Below are 19,717 nucleotides of genomic sequence, written 5' to 3' on the forward strand. Positions count from 1 at the left end.
GGGAGAAGAAAGGAACTGAGTGAGCCGCCCGGCTGTGTGAGCTAATCGTGGAGATAGACTCTGGCTCTTGCTCTGGAAACATTGGGTGAAGTCATGGAGGCCCTGCATTAAGGCAAAACTGAGCTTGGAGCCTGCCCTGCTGGAAGGGAGATTGTAAGGTTTGATTCTAATAGCAGAGATAAACAGGGACCAATATTGGCATAGGCTGGCTAATCAAGAAAAGCTCAGCGCTAGCAAAGCAATCAGAAACACAAATCCATTCCTCGGTAAGACCAGAGCTAAAGAAAAGCCTGCATCAGTCAACAGAGCACTTAGTAATGAAAGATGATTTAATAAAACATTGAATTTGTTCTTCTACAAGAGCAGGAAATAAGCACCATGATACCGGATATTAAACTGATACCACCATTGCTTTTAACTGAAAGCCAGCTCTGTCGGCACTTTCTTTGTTTCGGTTGCTCTCCATTTTTCTTGCAATAAAGAAGTATGTAAATAAAGCGCCAAAACCATGAATTTACTCCCATGTAGGTTGGGATAAGTTACAAGCCATGTTACACAGATGTGGAACATTAGCAGCATTTGGCAATGTTATCACTTCATTCATCACACTCCTTTTCCTTTAAGGAGCTGAGGTCTGAAGTAGAGCTGGAGGTCTTTGGAGACACAGAAGGACTCAATCTCTCTTTCACTGCAATCTGTAACAATGGGACCTTTTTTCCACATCAGAGGAAGTGCTCTCATGTGAAAGTGGGAGACACGGTAAGTAAGGAACAGATTCTTAAAAGATACTAATTCCTGAGAATTTAGAACACTTTTTTTTTTTTTTTTAATTTATAAAATAAACTTCCTCCAAGCAAGTTACAAAAAACAGGCAGTATCTAAGACACTCTCGTTCTGTGTTATTCATGTATCTCCAGAATATCCTGCAGACCTAGGTATGCTGCAGGTCTGATCAGACACCATTTTCTCTTCCAGGTCTCTTTCAACGTGAACATAAGTCTATCAGCTTGTGAAAAAAATAGAAGGCACATTGTGATAAAACCTGTGGGTCTCAGTGATACACTGGAAATTGAAATCCAACCCCAATGCAGCTGTAACTGTCAGGCCGATGCTGAGATGAACAGCTCAAAATGTAGCAAGGGGAAAGGCTATTTTGAGTGTGGAGTGTGCATCTGCAACCCTGGGTACATGGGTCCACACTGCGAGTGTGATGAGAACTCCCTCAGCACAGGTTCTTGCAAGGGCTCTGTGGAGCAGAGCTCCTGCAGTGGGAGAGGTAACTGCTATTGTGGGCAGTGCGTTTGCCACCCATCAATGTATGGAAAAGTGTATGGGCCGCACTGTGAATGTGATGACTTCTCATGTGTGAGACACAGAGGACTTCAGTGTGGAGGTATGTTCCCTTTGAGCTATTTCTAGTGTCTGTGGTTTAGAGCACTACTGTCCCACTCTTACTTATGAGCTTGTGAATCTCTATTCATTATATATTCAATTATAATCAGTTCTGTATAAAGTGCTATAATGTAGTATTTCTGAATGATCTTTAGATTTGAAACAATAAATATTTTTTTTACCCTATTTTCAATTTTAAAATGAGACACTTAGCTACTCCATAGCTAGTATAAATTGTCATAGCTTTCTTGGACCATACCAGCTTCCATCACACTGGGTCAGACTTCTAACGGTTGCAAACAGTTGTAGCTCAGAAGAAATTTAAGTTTATTGACATATGTTGATATTAAGCAGTGTACAATTTCACCCTGACATAATTATTAAAGTATAGCCATCTTAACCATTTTGGGGCTAATTCTGATTTTTTTTATTTTTTTATTGTAATTGCAACCAAGTAATCTAAATGACTTCAACTATTCTTGGTTATGTGAGTATGATACAACCAGAATTTGAGGATTTGTATTCATATCTTTTTCCTGGACTATACCATTATCAGTCAGAAGTGATTCTACTGAAACAATAGGAATAGTGTTAAACTGGCAGGAACAAGCAACGAGATTGTGTTGAATAGACAGCCTGGATTTATGCTGCTATAAATGAAAGAAGATTTACCCATTAAGTTGAGCGCTGTTGGGAGATAAGTATGTATGTGGAAGACTCCAATGAAGAGAACAGAGTTGCACTGGCTTATGGCCAAAGCTTAAAAAAAAAAAAAAAGAAAAGATCCTCTGGCTTAAAACTAAAAATGCTAGAGGAGGAAGAAAGAGGTTTAAGAGTGAGAAGAGTTGGAGTGGTGAAAATATCTGTTATTAAGGAGAATTATTTTAAAGGTCATCATTCCGATTCATACTGAGAGACTGTTCTGAAGTATAATATATGTTTTCCCAGGCAATGGTGACTGTGACTGTGGGGAATGTGTGTGCCACAGCGGATGGACCGGTGAATACTGTAATTGCACAACTGACACTGGCTCCTGCATTTCTGAGGATGGGACACTGTGCAGTGGGAGAGGCGAATGCATCTGTGGGGTGTGTGCTTGCACACATCCAGGGGCTTCAGGCCAAACATGTGAAAAATGCCCTCTGTGTGGTGACCCTTGCAGCTCTAGACGGTAATGTGCTGGGTTTGTGTCTCTGATTTTGGTATCATCGAGATATTTCCTATACTGCCTCAGCAATGTGCTTACTGCCACAACCATAAATTGGATTTACAGGCCAGAACCCAAGAACTTCTTTCCCCTTCGAGAGTGGTAGTCATAAATCATACATCAACCATTTATTATCAGTTTATCTTGTATAAAAAAAAAAAAGTTAAGGGAAACAATTTAATCACCTTCATGCAGCACAAGTAAAACATACTTTCACTGCCATCTCTGGCTGTACTAATAATCAGAACAGTGGCTTTATCTGATAACATCAGACAAATACAGATGAATCTCCTTGCAGTCCAAAATACAGAATGAAACCATTCCAGCATAGCAACTATAGCAAAAATGAGGACTCACAGGGAAGAAACTCAGAAAAGTTTGGAATTTGCATTACAGTTCTCATATGTATGAACTAATAAGGTCATGCTGTCTGCTCACACTTTACACATGTGCAAATTTACAGTCCAAATTCAGTTAATCTTGGTTGAATTACAGAGGCCCAACCATGATAAAACTAGGTCATAGTCTGGGGATAAAATCAGTGGGTAGCTGTATATCATGTATAAGTTGATGATAAATTGATTGTAAATAGTGAAGTGTCTTCTGTTTACTGAGCATACAAAATTTATGTAGCTTTTCTTCTGTGATGCATGGTGTAGGCTGTGGTGCATGATAAGAAAAGGAATGAAAAAATGTGTGACTTAAAGTTGACCACTCTAAATACACACGTTTGTACTTGCATTTGGGGAGCTATTCCAGGGCTAAAGTCAGCCTAAAATGAGTGAACTTTAGTGGAAATTTAAGGTAGAGGTTGAAATAGGCTGCACAGAATGTGTTACTAATGACACTTTTTGCCTGCTGAGTACTGAGTCAGAGTAAGCTGCGTTATTGTTTGATCACTAAGTCGCATCTACTTACTCAGAGTTGAGGCCCATTCCTCCTCCACACCAGCTCTCCACCACTATTTTCACGCCTGTCTTTCCAGTCTACACTATATCTGAGATGAGAATCTTCTCTATGGCATGCATTGTAATTATCATTTGTGTTAGTGCTGAATTTGACCTATAAAAGCAAGCCAAACAGTTTGTTCAAAGCTCACACGCACAGGCCTCAGTTTATAGAAACTTCTGCATGCAGCTGCTCTAAACATGAAGTACAATGCTGCTGCTTTGCTCTGCCCAATTTGGCGGAGAATAAGAGTATAAAGTTACATGATGGGCATTACACTAGCCTATTTAAACATGCATATGCTGTGCAGTGTTAGATCTTTTGTCTCCGTTGCAGTCACTTCCCTTGCTGAGATGCAGGGCAGGGGCAGCCAGAAGAGTGGCACTTGACGTACCTGGGTAGCGTAACCGAGAGCACTAGAAGGCCAGGTCAGAGGGGCCTGAGATGAATGGTTCAGCAGCTGAGAAAAAGAGAGTGGTAGTATGAGAAACATGGCAAATATGACAAAAACACCAACAACACTGAATTTGCCCCTGTGAGATAGGGGCTATCCCATTACCCACTCGCTTTTACTATTCATCATCTCCAGAGTGAGTGAGTGTTAAGGTCATCTCCATCCAGTGAAGATAATCTCAGTAGCCTCAGCATATTCTCATGGATATATGTAACTCAGTGCAACAGGAGATGGCCAGGTGTTCTTGGGTCATTTTGTTGCTGTTACTCTCTTTTCTTTTCTTTAAGCTATCAGTTCTTCAGGGTAGTTCTTAAAGTCTCAGCTCCTGAATCTGGCTGAAGCTAATCATGAAGAACCAGCAAGATACCTTTTTCATCAAGATTTTCTTATATGACTTCTGTTTATTTTATTTTATTTTTTTTCATGAATGAACTCTGTGTTTATTAAAATCCTCTTTGAATTTCTGGGAAGATTTTTAGAGACTTTTAAAGGAATTGGTTTAAACTCTGTGGTTTTAATAATATTTTAGTTGTTGCACCATTAAATAAAGTAAATAATTTGAAATTCTTTTACAATAAATTGCATTAGTATAATTAGCATCTAAATAATTCCTGAGACAAGTAAACACATTCGAGAGACATCTGTTGAGATGCCTGAAATGTGTTTTAATACATTATTGAATCGACTTTCAACAAAGGAAGACTTAGAACAGGTGCCCCAGCTTGATCTCTCTGAAGTCAATTTCAAATATTCTTCATCTGATAGGCATTCCTTTGGCTGGTATTTAGTGTAAGCTTACTTCAGAATATTTATTCATGAAAATGAATGTTATGTCTGAGTAACCCCATGTCTTTGATAGCCCCACATGAATAATGTTGCCTGGGGTTCTGTCTGATAGCTAATAAGCTGGGAGAGAAGGAGGACAAGAGGGAGCTTATCCACAATACCTTTATTCAGGTAGGGTTCTTTTTTTTTTTTTTTTTTTTGTGGCAATCCCTATCATATTTCTGAGAACTACTGTATCCATAGCACAAGACCTTTTGTTTAGCCTCTTTTTAAAATGCAGATGCACACATACTTGCTTTTATATTGGTGCTGTGTGACAGACAGAGATTGATGAGCTGCTGAATTGTTTTCTGCAGGAGCTGTGTGGAATGTCATTTGGCTTCTGATGACAAGTCGCAGGGAGAATGCAGTGAAAAATGCAAATCAGTTGATGCAACTGTCAGCACTGCAGAGGGTTTGTATACTCAATCTCTCTTTCGTGTATGTGTGATTAGTGATAGCTTCCACTTTTGGTAATTTTATCTTTGAAAGTAGCCTTGTTTTTCTGCTGTGGAATTATATTAGGGCCCATAAGGCAATCACTCTCTATCTATGGTCATTCTGCGTAAGTAGGAAATGTAGATCGGGGCTGATATTACCCCTCCAATTAACTCACTGGATCATGCCTACTTTATAAGCAGTTTATGTAAGAAAGGACAGAATTTGATAAATACCAGTCACTGAAAATCAGTTGCTGATGAAAGCCCCTGAGGTTGTCACGCCTGTACTGTCAGTTCCAGTGGGGCTTCTTTTGCCAATCAAATTCAAAACCCGACTCCAATCCTTATGCAGATGGTTGATTACATTTGGCAACTAGACACAGTCCTTTAACCTATGGCAAAGACGTTCTGCTGCTTGTCAGGTTTTATTGAGACATTTCTGGTATCCTAAAGGCTAAGCACATCTTTCAGTTGACCACAGTAATTCAAAGTTGCGCTCCATCAATGAGAGTTCCTGAAATAGGAATTGACCTTGAATGAAATATTACCCTCAGTAAGAAACATAACTAAATGGAATTGTGCATTGAAGCATTTTTCACTCCTGTAGAGGAAGGTCCTTGCCTGTACGGTAGGTAGGCTCTTTATTCTAAATGCAACTAACCAAATCCTATGGCAAAAAGCAATTCCTAGGTGAGGTAGGACACAGGTGTGTTAGACCCATATCATAAATGTAACGTAAGCATTAAATCTGATAAACGTGATAACTAGGATAGAAACACAGAATGTTGTATGCATAAATAAGGATTGAATCTGCTAAACTGTTGGAAGTCCATCTGCATACATGCAAAAATTTCACGGATACATATCTTTTCTACAAAGCTCCAACTTTTGTTTTTGATAACATCACTCGATAATATAGAGCTTGAAAGTTGCAAATATTTCCCTGTCATGGAAAGCTAATTCAAATGTTGTATTTTTATTACATTATTATTTTACTATGCCTTTCAAGATGTCAGTATTTATTTATAAATAAGAAAATGTCTTGACATGTTTCAAAACGTGTAAGAGCTTTTATTGTACCTATGTAGTTAGCAAAGTTTTCAGGTTGATATCACCATATAGCAGATGTTTGCAGGTAGGAATATATGAGGCATTCTGCTTTCAGATATAAGGAATACTAATCAATAACAGGAACAGTCACTCGTGGTTCAGTTCACACACACACATGAAAAAGGAATATGAGAATGACAGTAGCATGTTCTGTTCCTGTATATCTTCTTTTTCAAGCCCTGTGTTTTCCCGATCAAGGATGTCAGCTACTTCTTTAGGTTTAAAATTTACTTACAGCAGCTATAGCTATAGCAACTGCTGTATTGAAGGCTGGATAGTTGTTCCTGTCCTAACCCCTCAAAATAAAAATAAAAAAAGAAGCCGATGCAAATTGTTTCATCTTAATTTACTTGTGTAATAGTACAAATGATTAGTTTTGGCATCAAGGTAGCCTCATTAAGATGTCTGGGATGGGGGACTTGAAAAAAAAAAAAAATCTAAAATAAAAACCATATGCCCCAAACAAAAGGATTTTGAAAGTAGTATAACTAGAGCACCACACAGTATTTGACAGATTTTTAATGTGATTTCACATGGTAGCATAATGCTTCATTCTGTTTTAAACTTCAGTTTCTTTAATTTGTCATGGCATTTTGAAAACTAGAAATATCTCTAGGCTAGAATGAATATTAGCTCTTTAAAAGTTTACTTTCTCTTTTGCATGCATATGTTGCAACACGGTGGCTAGAACTGGGGAGCCATAAAAAAGCATACGCTTTACATTTTTCTGTTTCCTGGGAATGCCTGTTTTAGACTCTAGGCAGTGCCTTTCGCCTGCTCTGTGGCAGTTCATCTGTTCTGTGGGTTTCTCTTCCTGCTTTCCCGCAGCGAGGTCACTCGCACTGCTGTGCTGCAGGAAGCCTCTGGGCCTGGAGATCGAGTAGGGCACGTGATGACACAGCGGCTTTGGAGGTGCTGATGTGCTCACATTTTCTGAGCTGGGGCTCATCTCAATGGCAGGCATCTCTTGACTATTTACTTTAATCTGTTTTGAATATTTATGCAAAAAAGAGGCTAACCACTCCTTTGCGTGATGAGTCTAAGAGGAGCTGCTGTTGCTCTACCTGCTACCCAGGGGAAATCGCAATTCCTAAAAAGTGACTCATGCCACCACCCTGGCCACAGAGCACCAGGCTGCTCGTGCCACAAGGCCAGCAGGGACAGTATACTTTCCTAGGAGAAAATGAGTTTTTTCCCACCCCACAGTATTGACACCACACAAATTCACTGTGCAACAACAAAGAGAATGCTGGAGCCTGAAAAAAAAAAAAATCTCAATCAGTGCTGCTCTGTGATTCTATCTCAAAGTGAAGTGAAACTGCCCCCCAAAACAACGATTCTGTTGAGTAAAAGACAAACAAGAAAGGGCATAATGACATTTAAATTTCCAGACAGATTTTTGTTGATTCTTTTATCTAATTGTCTGTTAAGACACAGGTAGTCTTTCATACTTCTAGATACCATCTTGCCACTGTTACCCAATTCTTCTTCCTGTGTGACTCCAGTGATGTCAAATCAAATCGAAATTAATGGAATTAGGCTGCAAGCACAAGATGGAAAGGTTTTACGTTTCACTACAAAACACAGAAAATGACATAGGTGTAAATTACAGAAATTTACCTACCTAGGTGAATTTTTGCACCTATGAAATGAAAATATTCTAGTTAGTAGTCTCCCTTAGTGATCCATCATCCTAGAAATAATATCAGAGAAATAAAAATACTAAGTATAAATTGTTTTCTGAATAGTCTGAACTGGCATCTTCATCTTCATTTCTGTGTCCTTGCACATAATCACATTTCTTCATGCCTTGGTCTGAAATTATGATGTTAAATTAAATATAATTTAAAAATAATTAATATATTTGTAGTTTTTACCTGCTGTTTGTTTGTGTTTTATATTTGGAATATGCTTGCAAGGTTTTCTCTGCTTTCAGGAGGGCTAAAAACTAGCCTTTTTAAAGAAAAAGCTAATATTCTTTGGATCTGCTTGCTTAAAGGAGTTGGGAAACAACAAATATTGCAAAACTTGTGATAGCATTACTGGAACTGTGACCTAGCATTGAGTGTCATTAATTCAGTACATTCAGTCTGGAGGTTTTAGTCCTTTTAACAAAAACAAATCTTGATAAATTGGCACGTCTTGTCTGCCTGTCACCTTGATAGATAACGTGTTGTTCTGACATCAAAGACAGGCAACAGGTTAAATACAAGATTAGCACAAATCAAGAATATGTTTCTATTAAAATCCAACCAGATGTGATTCTCACTTTATAACAAGCAGAGAAAAGGGCAGTCAAATGTTTATACTTTTGTACCCTCTTTACTGTCTAATAGTGTTTGCTATAAGACCAAACCTTATGATCAAAAAAAGGTGAGAATTTATTTCTTCATGTACGATAGATACTTTAAAATCCATTGTTCTTCTCAGATTCCTACTGTATATTTCATTACTCTTCTTGATGCCAAAGTTTGAGGACTGAAGATTTTTAGCACAGTTGCTGTGAAATTTCAGTAAAAGTTTTGACTGGATAAGAAATAATGGAAGGGTTACAGTTACAATTGATCATTTTCACAAAAATGTTTCAGAAGCTTACTGTTGTGGGCTTTTTTTGATATATTTTTTTTAACCTCTGCAAATAGAAATTGAACAAGTTTTTCTAAAAATATATTGAAAAACATACCTAGCTTTCCAATGGTCTTTTAATCATGGGTTATATGGAAACATAAAAAGCATTCAGCCACAGAGGTATTTGTGCACAAAGCTATAACGTAAGATATTTTTGCCCTGTGAAAATATTATATAATGGTTAGGCTCAGAATTACAGCATTTCTGGCATTGGACCAGTAGTCTCAATTTTCAATTGTCCTATTTGCTTTATATTGCCTGTCACAGGTAGCTTTCTCCTGTCTCCCTCTTGCCTTTTGAATGAACTTTTCTCAGCAGAAAAGGTTTCCCAGTTAGGAATCATTTAAAAAAAAAAAAAAAAGGATTAAATTTTCCAGCAGATCTGCATTAAATGAAGAGACAAATAAACCTGGGCAGATTGTCATCTCAGGTTACTTTTTATCTGCTTCCCTTTGAATCACATTACAAAGATCCCAGAATCACAGCTTTCTGTTATTAATTTATATTATTGTTGTTTATATTACTGTCATGACAACATTTGGCATATTGATCGTTGAAGTAACTATTGCTGAAGACATAAATGTCTTTAAACAGTTTCCATTTCTGTTTGATATGTATGTATCTACTTTTGAAACATAATCTAGGCATGTGACTAGCTCTAAACCAAAGAGAACATACTGTTTACTTTGTCCTATAATTGGGGACTATTACATTTCCCAGACAGCTGGTGGCTAAGCACATTAGAATTACTTCCAATTCACTGAAATTCACACTACAGCAGATTAGCAAAGTGCACTGGATGGTCAGTGCAGATTGACAACACCTGGATCAGTTCTTCTGAAATGCAAGTGAAAAATCTGAAGAAAAAAATAAAAAGACAAAACAAAACCTGGAGTGGGAGAAAAGTATTTAAAATTAGTAGAAATTATGAGGGTATTTCTGCTTTCATCTTTCACTCTTTATCATATACAGACAAGGTTGTGACAAATGTTACACCAGCAGTGTCTTGTTATTGCATGTTAAATTTCACTTGATTTGATGGATGACTTTTTTCCCCCCTTGCAGATTTTTCAGAGGATAAATCCATTCCTTGCTCTTTGCAGGGGGAAAATGAATGTATAACCACATTTCTACTGGCTGTGGATGAACAGGGAAGGACAGTCATTCATAGCATAAAGCAGAAAGGTAAGCAGTTATGTTACCTCTTCTACGTGAAATCTGGTTTAAAAGCACAGATGGGACAGACAATCAGTTTGAGCAATGCCAGAAGCTGAGCTCTTTTGAACAGCACTGCACCTCCTTGTGTTTGTAACTGTCCTCTGCCCAGCCAAAAGAGCACCTCCTGAAGCATTTATTTAATGCTGCAGTAAAATAAGTGCTTGGTCTCCCATGGAAGATGGGCAGAATGATCCACTGGATTAATCAGACATTGCTGAACTCTGCTCCTCAGCCCTGCCTCTCTCTGTGGGTTGAAACGAGCCACTTCACCTCTCTCTGAGTTTCATACCCATAAACCTCTTATCACCCCAACGGCTGCAAGAGTTTGTTAACTTTTCTAAAGTACTGTGCAGTTCTAAGATGACAATAACAAATGTCCTGTGTGTTATATCAGAAAACTGTAATCCACTTTGAAATGACATACATTTTGCAAATTGAACTATTTATTCAAAACACTGGCTATACCTGACGAAATGCATCTTTATAATTATGTTTAATGTTGTAGTAGTATTAAGTTTTGAGTGCCGTGCATAAATAACAAATATTCAACAGATCTTTTTATATCCTTTCATTTAACTTTTTTTTTTTATTTATTTATTTACTGCTATTTCACTACTGATTTTTTTTCACTAACACTTCTAATCTTGTGGGACAGGAGAGAACACAGACACCACTTTTCAGCTGCCAAGCATTTTGGCTTCCAGGCAATAAAATTAATTTTTTTTGGTCACACCCAGTGTCTCAGTACTAAATGTTGGTTATGTTTTAGGGAAAGCCATGCAAATTTGTAACTTAGCTGTGTTAGTACAAATGGCATTTATTTTGTTAACCCTTTGTGTAGGTTTTCTCTAGCATACATGTGATAATGAAAGTGATTTCACTGCACAAAAAAGCAGCTCTTATTATAATATCAGTAGTGTGGTTTCATATAAATTATGATTGCAGCAAAGATTGCTGTACTAAAAATTAAAACTATAGAAACACATTTGTTTGTAAACTATACCCCTAACACTCAAGATTTGAAAGGTAAGCCACTGAGAGATTTTCTCTTTATTAAATACACATAAATACAACCCAGCCCTATTTTTGTAATTATAAAGACACAAATAGGAAAATAATTTTCTAACTTTCCTCATCAGAATCTGGGTCTGTATTCAGCAGCTGCTAATCAACATGGTAAAAAAGATTTTACTTTTTTAATTTTTTTACATTTCAAGGCAGTATTTTTCAGGCTTGCTAACTCTTTAGCAAGCTAGTAGGAGTAAAACAATATGGGCTTGGAGGAAAATGCATGCACAGCTCCCAGCAAATGAGAACCACAGAATGCCTCTTGGTTGTTTTTAATTGCCTAAAACTTACTGATTGGATATCTGCAGTCATAATTATTTCTGTTTTCACAGATTGCCCACAGCTTCCAAATATCCCGATGATAATGGTGGGTGTCACCCTTGCTATCCTCCTGATTGGCATTGTTTTGCTTTGTATATGGAAATTGCTGGTGTCAGTTCAAGACCGAAAAGAGGTGGCCAAGTTCGAAGCAGAAAAATCAAAAGTTAAATGGCACACGGTATGTTAAATGCATTAATTTTATATGAGGTTCTTTAATTTTGTTGCATGATGCACAAATATCTTTAAACTCTGTCTTGGTTGTGTTCTTTTAAATTGATAGGCTTTACTCGTAGATTTTCATTACTTTTAGTATTCTATAAAGTTCAAAAATTCTATTAAATCTCTAATATTTTTTAGGGATGAAGAATAGCTAGTGTTCAACCTCTTGGTTTAATTTCTTCCACACGTAAAATGGTGTAGATAATACTTTTATGAGTTGTTTTTTTAATTAGTACCTCAACTCTGATTAATCTTAGCCAAGTTGCTCACTGCCTACGTAATTATCAGAGGTATACTCCTTAGATATAGAGCCTGCTGTAGGAAAGTGAGGTTACCAATGGCCTCTATAACAATGAGAGCCCACTTACACTTAGCAGCAATGTAAGCTGTCCAAAATGTAGGTAAAAGGACAGAGCAATCTAGCCCTTAGCTTCTATCTATAGCGTGCATATGTCTAATGCAAGCTGATACCACGTTCCGTTTTCCTATTTCCCTTCTGCCCTTGGCTTTTTTGCTCTTCTGCAACAGTTCTATGACTTCTGAGACTTTTTGAAAAAAAATCATGTTGAGTAAGCATTTCTGATGGGTGTCAGGAGGATATGCAATATGCTACAGTTTACTTAGCTACATTCCTCTACAAAACTTGATGATTGCAACATTTCTGCAAGAATGGACACTGCCTGCCTTTCAGTTTTTGAGATGGGAAAAATTAGTTACTTACAGGCAAGGCCACTTGAAAATGTTTTCCTAATCCTTCAGGAGAGCTATGTGTGGTAAGAAGGAAGAGAAGGACACAGTTGATAGAAATATTTTAATTTTCTTTTCTGTCACAAGAGGAAATGATACAAAGGGAATGATGTGAGGCCAGTACTAAAAGCCTAGGTGGGACTTCTAGTACGTGGCAGTTGGTGGGGCTCACACAAGAAGACCCTGACAAGTCACATCTCACAGTTGAGTTTTCTTCATATTTCTGTGCATTTTCTCTGTGTTTTTAGAATGGTTCAATCACAACATTTAGGACACAATAACTTATGTATTTGATAAAGTATTGTTTGAGTATGTGCCTTACTTTAATCTGGGAGGCAGATGCGGAAGGAAGTATGTTTCTGACCCTAGACTGACTTGTGTCGCCTGAGACAGACTGGATTAATTTTTAGTATCTTGGAATATCAGAAAGTTGCTAAAGTCTATACTGAAATGATCAAAGGTACAAAATTACTTCTGCACAAAGAATAGACCAGAAGTCCTCACTAGGGAGAAGAAATAGCGGGAGGAGAATGTGATACTGGTCTATAAAATTATCACTGGAGAAATTGAATATGGGACATTTTTTCACTGACTTTTTCCTGTACAAGAATAGTGAGATAGCAGGCTCCAAAGAAGCAAAAGACATCTTTACACAATATCTGTATGAGGTAAATTATTTATTTCCACAGATATTTTAGATGATAAAATTTGCGTAGATATAAAATATCTTTACACAAATCTGTAGAAGGATGACATCCTCTCTGATCTGGGAGGTTTGCAAAACACATGGTAGCTCTCCACGGTCAGCCTGCATTGCCCACTGCTGGGAACAAATTGCTGCGCTAGGCAGGTGTCTGGCCTGGGTTTCCCACAAAGTAGAGTACTAATCATCTTCTGCACATTGGGAAGCAGAGTGGTACCAGCTGGTGTGTGTAAGACTTGTATCACAACATTGGGCTAGCAATTGTTGAAATCATGGATCAAAATTAACCCTTTGCTAAAGAGGTATGTTAAAAGCAGTGGTTTGCAGCAATATATGCTTGCAGCTGAAGCAATGGCAAGATGAGTTAAACACTGTGAGATTTGCATTTCTTCTTCTTCTTCTTTTTTTTTTTTTAAAGGAAACAAATCCACTGTACAGAGGCTCAACAAGCACTTTTAAAAATGTCACTTACAAGAACCAAGAAAAGCAAAAAGGAGCCACGGCTGCAGATTTCTATTAGCACTTTGGACACTACAAACTTAATTTTACTGGCAGGAAATCTAAAAACTCTACTTGTTTCTTCTCAGCTGATTATGTGATATTTGTTCGCATGTTGCAGTAGTATAATCATTTTGTTAGAGAAAATATATTTTATGTTGGGAAAACTATAGATAGCACCAGTGGTAAAGGTTAACAGAAATTAAAAACAAACAGCTTTGATATTAAACCACCCCCACTTTAGAAAAAAGACATCACCATTTTTAATTTGCTCATTACTACCGAGGATTAAAAATTATCAAAGTAAGCTTATTTTTGTGAAGTTAAGTGTATAAAATGAGCTGTATACTACTTTGTTCATCCACAGAACCCAAATACATTTGTGTTTAGGAATGTATTTACACCAGTCTGTTTGGTGGGCTGGTTTAAATTCAATACCATAAATTTTTCATCAATGCTGCTTAAACTACTGTGGTTAGAGATTCCTCATATCACCTGTTTGACTGAACAGTTTTTCATCAGAAACAACTACTGCTATGGCCTACCTTCCATGTATCTAAGGTATAGAGATACCTCCTCTTTAATTCTTCTTTCTTGTCCTGCTTTCCTCTTTCCTTGTCCTTGAATTGGTTGCTGTTTGATGTTCTTTAAGAATCCTCCACTCCCTGAGGTTATCTCAGGGAAAACTAAATCAACCTCATATTCACTTGCGTAGTTGTTTTCTGTTCAGGTATAAAGTTCTTTTTTCCCCCTTTTCCCTTAAATTCCAGTAGAGAGGATCAAGAGCAAAACAGAAATATTTTTAAATTAGTGGCCCTGGTAGAGAAACTTTAAATGAGAGGATTACCAGATTTCCCCCCGCCCCCCCCCCCCCCCCCCCCCCCCCAAGTCTTTTTACCATTTATCTCCTGTTTAGGCACTGAAAATAAACCTCTCATGCTGGACCACTGCATGAACTGTTGCATGAGCTCTTTATGTGCAGGAAAATTCCATACATCAAGACTTAGTGTCACACAAAAAGGCAGTATTTTTTCGTTGATATATCCTAAACTGGGAGGTTCTTTTAATGCCCAGCAGCCAAACATTTTATTCATGTGTGAAATAATTAATTCATCTCTTTTAGTCATTTTTTTCATACTAAGCAATAAATAGATCTATGAATTCCACTTGATATTCATTTCCATGACACTAATGAGGATTTTTAAATCTCAGTTTTAACTAGTTACTAATGACTTACCATAACTTCTTAAATTGTAATGTGGATATCGTGAATATCATTAAGAAAAAAAAAAATCCTCAACAAAATCAGCTAACATGATGGCATAAAAAAGTTACAGTATTTGGCTATTTAAAGCTAACAATAGTGTAGTTTACTTTTTAATATCACTTTTCCTCTGCATTTTTAATTATCTGGAATAGATGGTCAAAATGTACATACAAACATACTTACAGGAAAAGACTTAGAAAACACAGGTACATTGATACAGTCACAGACAAACAGTTATGTACATTCCCTATGGTAAACTATGTATTTGATCTAAAAACTTGTCCATTTTGTAATGAATATTTACAAAGTCTGTGCAACCTCAGTCTCTATATCCTCTGCCACTACTGGATATGAGACTGATATATCAGCTAGGTCTGACCCATGCCTGTTTTAGGGCCTGATCCAAAGCCTACTGGAGTCAATGGCTACAGATGAGGATCTAGTTTCAGTGAAACTATTAGTTTTGGTTTACAAAGATTGTTTTGTTTAAACAAACCAGTTAATACTGTCTGTTAGTGGATTAGAACCTATAGTATATATTTCTATGCAAATAAACAATATCTGATGCCTTTGGAAAGGAACTGATGCTATAAACACATAAGAAATGATTGCAGTGTGAAGGGAATGATGGCTGTCATTAAACCGGAACAAGTTAATTACAGGTTCACATCTTTAGTCTTCAGTACTCTTGCATATCTCAAGGTGAAAATGTGCTTGACAAAGACCTGCATCTGCAGCCCTTCCAACCACTAAAGTCCTACAAATGTTAGTGCAAGCTACATGTGGTACCAAATCCTACTTCCCTGGCACATGGATAAAAACCCATTGCAGGTAAAGCTGGCACCTGAAGTCTGTCTCAAATTCCATTTAGGCCAGGAATGCCCAAAGGATCAGGGAAATCTGGATTTAGCCCATGTGAATTATCTGTTACTCTTCTATTTTTCAAATAGATGTCATCTTTTTCTAGAAGAAATTAGTGTTTTGGTTTTTTTTTTTTAAGTATAAAAAAAATCTTTACTCTTTATTAAGTATCTTTTAAGTTCTGCGTCTGAAAAGGCTGATTTTGCAGCTCAGTATGAGGGTTGAAAGCCCTTCTTCTGTAGGTCACCCATTTCAACATTGAACTACTTTTCAGTATTCAGACATTCTCAAAGTGGTGTTCACGTTTCATATAAAATGTTCAGTGGTCTATGTTCCCTGTTCCTACAGGAACTTTTATTTCACAAAGCTACACAGTCTGTTACCATCACTTACATCTTCTGCTCATCAGCAAAGATCTGATTTGGTATGGAGGCAATGTTTACATTCCAATTAATTCTCCTAGCAATCTCTCTGCAAATTATCAAAAACGTACAGAAATTTAGGCAGTATGTTCTTCAATTTCCCTGCTGTAACTGAGTGCACTACAAATGTGCTGTGCACCTTCAAAATTTTCAGGATGAAAATCACTCAGATAATTAAGAATTCATCAGACAAGAGAAAATAGAAGGGCTTAGTGAGAAAGATTTCTGTTATTGAGGGATGAGCCATTCTTTTAACAGCAGTAATTTAGATCATAAATTTTGACAAAAAAGAAAACAATAGATTTCAGGATCTTACTTTACATTCACCCTAGAAATAGAGTGGTGTTCATATCTTTTTATTAATTATATCATTTTATCTTGTAGTATTTGTATCAAAGTTCTCCTTTTCTTTTTTCCTCCACCAAATTCTGAGTGGGTTTGTGTGTGGTGAGTGGGATGAAAAAGTCTTTCTGCTGTTTTCATGAATATTGTTTTGACCTGGGGCTGGACCTTGAGAGTGGCCAAAACATTTTTAATAGAAAATCTACTCACTGAAGAGTTAATCTAAATAAAAACAAAAATCATTAGCAATTTTGTTGTATTGGTGTATCTTTTGTAAAATGGTATTTTCAGTAATGTATATTAAGTGGTTAATTCTTCCTTTGATTTATAGAAGTTACATGTTAACCTGTATTGTATATGTTCGGATTGCATTCAGCTTTGGTTTGTAATATAACTAGTGGGTAATAAGTCGGGATACAAGAGCAAAACGTCAAGTGCAATACTCTCCATGTGTTGTCTAATGTTATACAGAAGTCCAGGTTTCTTTTGCAATGGGTGTAAGGGATTTATTGCCCCACAGTACTTATCACACACAATCTAAAAGTAAATAAGAGGTATTTTTTATCTTGGTCTATTTGCAAAAAAACAGGTAAATGCCTCAACTTCTTTCTGTAAAAGAAGGATTATTTAATCTTCAATAAAGATTACAAAATATAATGCATTTTTATATACTTTTATTCTTTCTTCACTTTCCATTTTATCATGTGTCTCTATCTTTTTTTTTTAAGTGATTTGATTAATCTTAGCAACTTTTTCATGCTTTGGCATACCCTACAGCTAATTTGTTAAATTCCTTCTCTACCTTTCTTAAGATAGTACATGAGATTTAAGATGTCTGGATGATCTTTTATTTGTGATCCTTTTACTTTTCAAGGAAGTGATTAATGGGTGAATCCTGTAAGCAACTGATTTCTGGAGATATGATTGATTACGTATAGCATTCTTTTCATACAATGGCACCTAAAATACACAACTTGCTTAAAGCTAAAGATCCATAGATCCATTAATTTTGTAAGTCTAATAATAGTAACATCTTTTTGGAACTACATGGCAAAGTGCATGTTTTCTGTTTAATATGAAAGTTACCTCTACTTTTTTATTTCTAATCAAGACTAATGTATTTTGATGTCTGCTAATTTCCTGCTCTGAGGAAGCGAACATTCCTTTGCATCCTTGAATGAGCTGTATTTAAAGCCAATTCTATTCTCCAGGCACATAATAATATCATGTTCTCTTGAATTTCACAGTGGATTGTTAAAACTGAAATTGATATAAATGTGTAATGTATACTTATTTTATATAATTTAGAATTTATTCTACCTCAAGGATTTCTATGCATTCTTATTTTGTTTGGTTTGTAGGAATGGTTCATGCTTAGAAACTTTTCCTCTGTGTTTTCACTGAGGTATATACCAGCTAACACTGACAAATAGCAATAAAAGCACAATAATTACACACAGTGTGGCTAAATGAAAAAGCTTTGGCTTTTCAAAGATTTTAGTAATCAGAACATTGTTTCTTGAAGCTGGCTCAGTCTCTTTGTTCTACCAATCGCTATGCACAAAGCAGACAGAACCGAAAGCTGATTTTTGTTGGAACCTCTGCCTACCTCATGTTATTTACACTACAGTTTAGCTTTATTTCTAATCAAATTAGATAATTTAAAATTGTTTCAAGACACTTCTGTATTCAGATAGATTAAGTTCTCAAGTTGTGATATATTTTTAAAAATGCTGTTTTTCCACAGGTTGGTTAACTTTGCTCAACAGTGGCTTTTTCATTACTGTTTCCATATTTAGACAAGGTACAAATGTAAATAAAAATGAGGTCTTTATGTATGAAAACCAGGAAATTTCTATTTAGTGTTCAGCAGTTGGATGTTACTTGTGTTTGGAAAAGTGTGTACCATCAACTTCTGGCTTCGAAGTTAACAACTCTAGTTCAAAGGCAAATTATGGCTGCTGTTGCTCATCTTAGGTGAGAGGTTAAGACTTGCTTTCTCTAAAACTCTCAACTGACTTGAAAATCAGACCTATAATTATAGCATAATTACCATGTAACAAACCATGTAAAGGTTGCTTCTATTTTAAGTTATGATCGATTTGAAAAAAAGACAGATACAAAAAACACACAAACAAAAACAAAAAATAGAAAAACAAGCACACAAACAAATCCCCAATAAGGTTAAAAATGTTAGAGAAATTGATCCAGAAAATATATCAAACCAGGAAAAGGAACTGTTCAAACGAAGGGTACTAGCAATCCTTAAAATCAATGAACTGTCACAGAAATATTTGACAACACCCCCTCAGTGTCTGCAGGGGAAGTCCTCTGTAGTAATGTGTCATGAGCCAATTCGCAAGGTGACAATCAAATGAACCATAGGCAAGCAAGAGAATTTGAATGTTTATAGATGCAGTGGTCTGTACCTCATGTTCATCCTAGAGTACCTGCAGCTACTGCTTCAAGCTGTCTGGGACAGCAGCTACAAGAAACCAGTTCAACATCTTCCTGTAAACTATAGATTTTGTATTCTCCTTCTTATGGTCCCTGAATTTGGAAGATACAGGTGTTAATCACTAGAGCTTTATCAGAGATAGAGACTTGTCATGGGACGTGGTGATTACTGCGTTCATAGTGGATGATCAGTTAGTATTCCCAAAGAGTGTGTGGAAAGACTCTACATCAGGGTTTGTCCACAAGTGGCACTCAGGAAATTCATTCCAAAATAAATCTAGGAATTTAATGAGGGTTGGCTAATTCCCATGAAAACTGTGTAGACAACATCCATTTTGAATTGAACTGGTCTTAGTTAATCTGTATTCCAAGGTAAGGACAGGAGTGTCTGAACATGTTTAATTTAGTTTGTTATTTTCTGTACAGCTACCAATTTAATTAATTTAGATTAAATTTTGAATCCTTGCATGGTGAGATTCTAAAGAGATAAAGAAAGATGAATAACAGAACTCCTCTGTCTTTCTCCATATCAAAGGCCAAGATACCTGAACTGACTGGTTTAATAGCATCGGTGGCAAGTCATTCCCATT

The 19,717-nt window shown here is 36.6% G+C and overlaps 1 protein-coding gene across 8 annotated transcripts in view; it reads left to right on the top strand.

The window, feature by feature from the left end:
- Positions 1-17,327, top strand: part of ITGB6 (integrin subunit beta 6) — a 55,600-nt gene extending 38,273 nt beyond the window's left edge. For 7 of the 8 annotated variants that reach the window (XM_066999479.1, XM_066999480.1, XM_013171306.3 and 4 more), the window contains 7 exons: positions 625-759; positions 976-1,393; positions 2,341-2,563; positions 5,144-5,241; positions 10,070-10,189; positions 11,623-11,789; positions 13,699-17,327. In XM_066999479.1, the coding sequence (XP_066855580.1) occupies positions 625-759; positions 976-1,393; positions 2,341-2,563; positions 5,144-5,241; positions 10,070-10,189; positions 11,623-11,789; positions 13,699-13,800 (1,263 nt within the window). In that variant the 3' untranslated portion in view covers positions 13,801-17,327. Of the gene's footprint in view, positions 1-624; positions 760-975; positions 1,394-2,340; positions 2,564-5,143; positions 5,242-10,069; positions 10,190-11,622; positions 11,790-13,698 lie in introns of those variants that run through there. The other variant, XR_010832376.1, reaches the window with a different exon arrangement.
- The last annotated feature ends 2,390 nt before the right edge of the window (positions 17,328-19,717 follow it).

This window comes from Anser cygnoides, chromosome 6 (assembly GCF_040182565.1).
Source record: "Anser cygnoides isolate HZ-2024a breed goose chromosome 6, Taihu_goose_T2T_genome, whole genome shotgun sequence".
Lineage (NCBI taxonomy): Eukaryota > Metazoa > Chordata > Aves > Anseriformes > Anatidae > Anser > Anser cygnoides.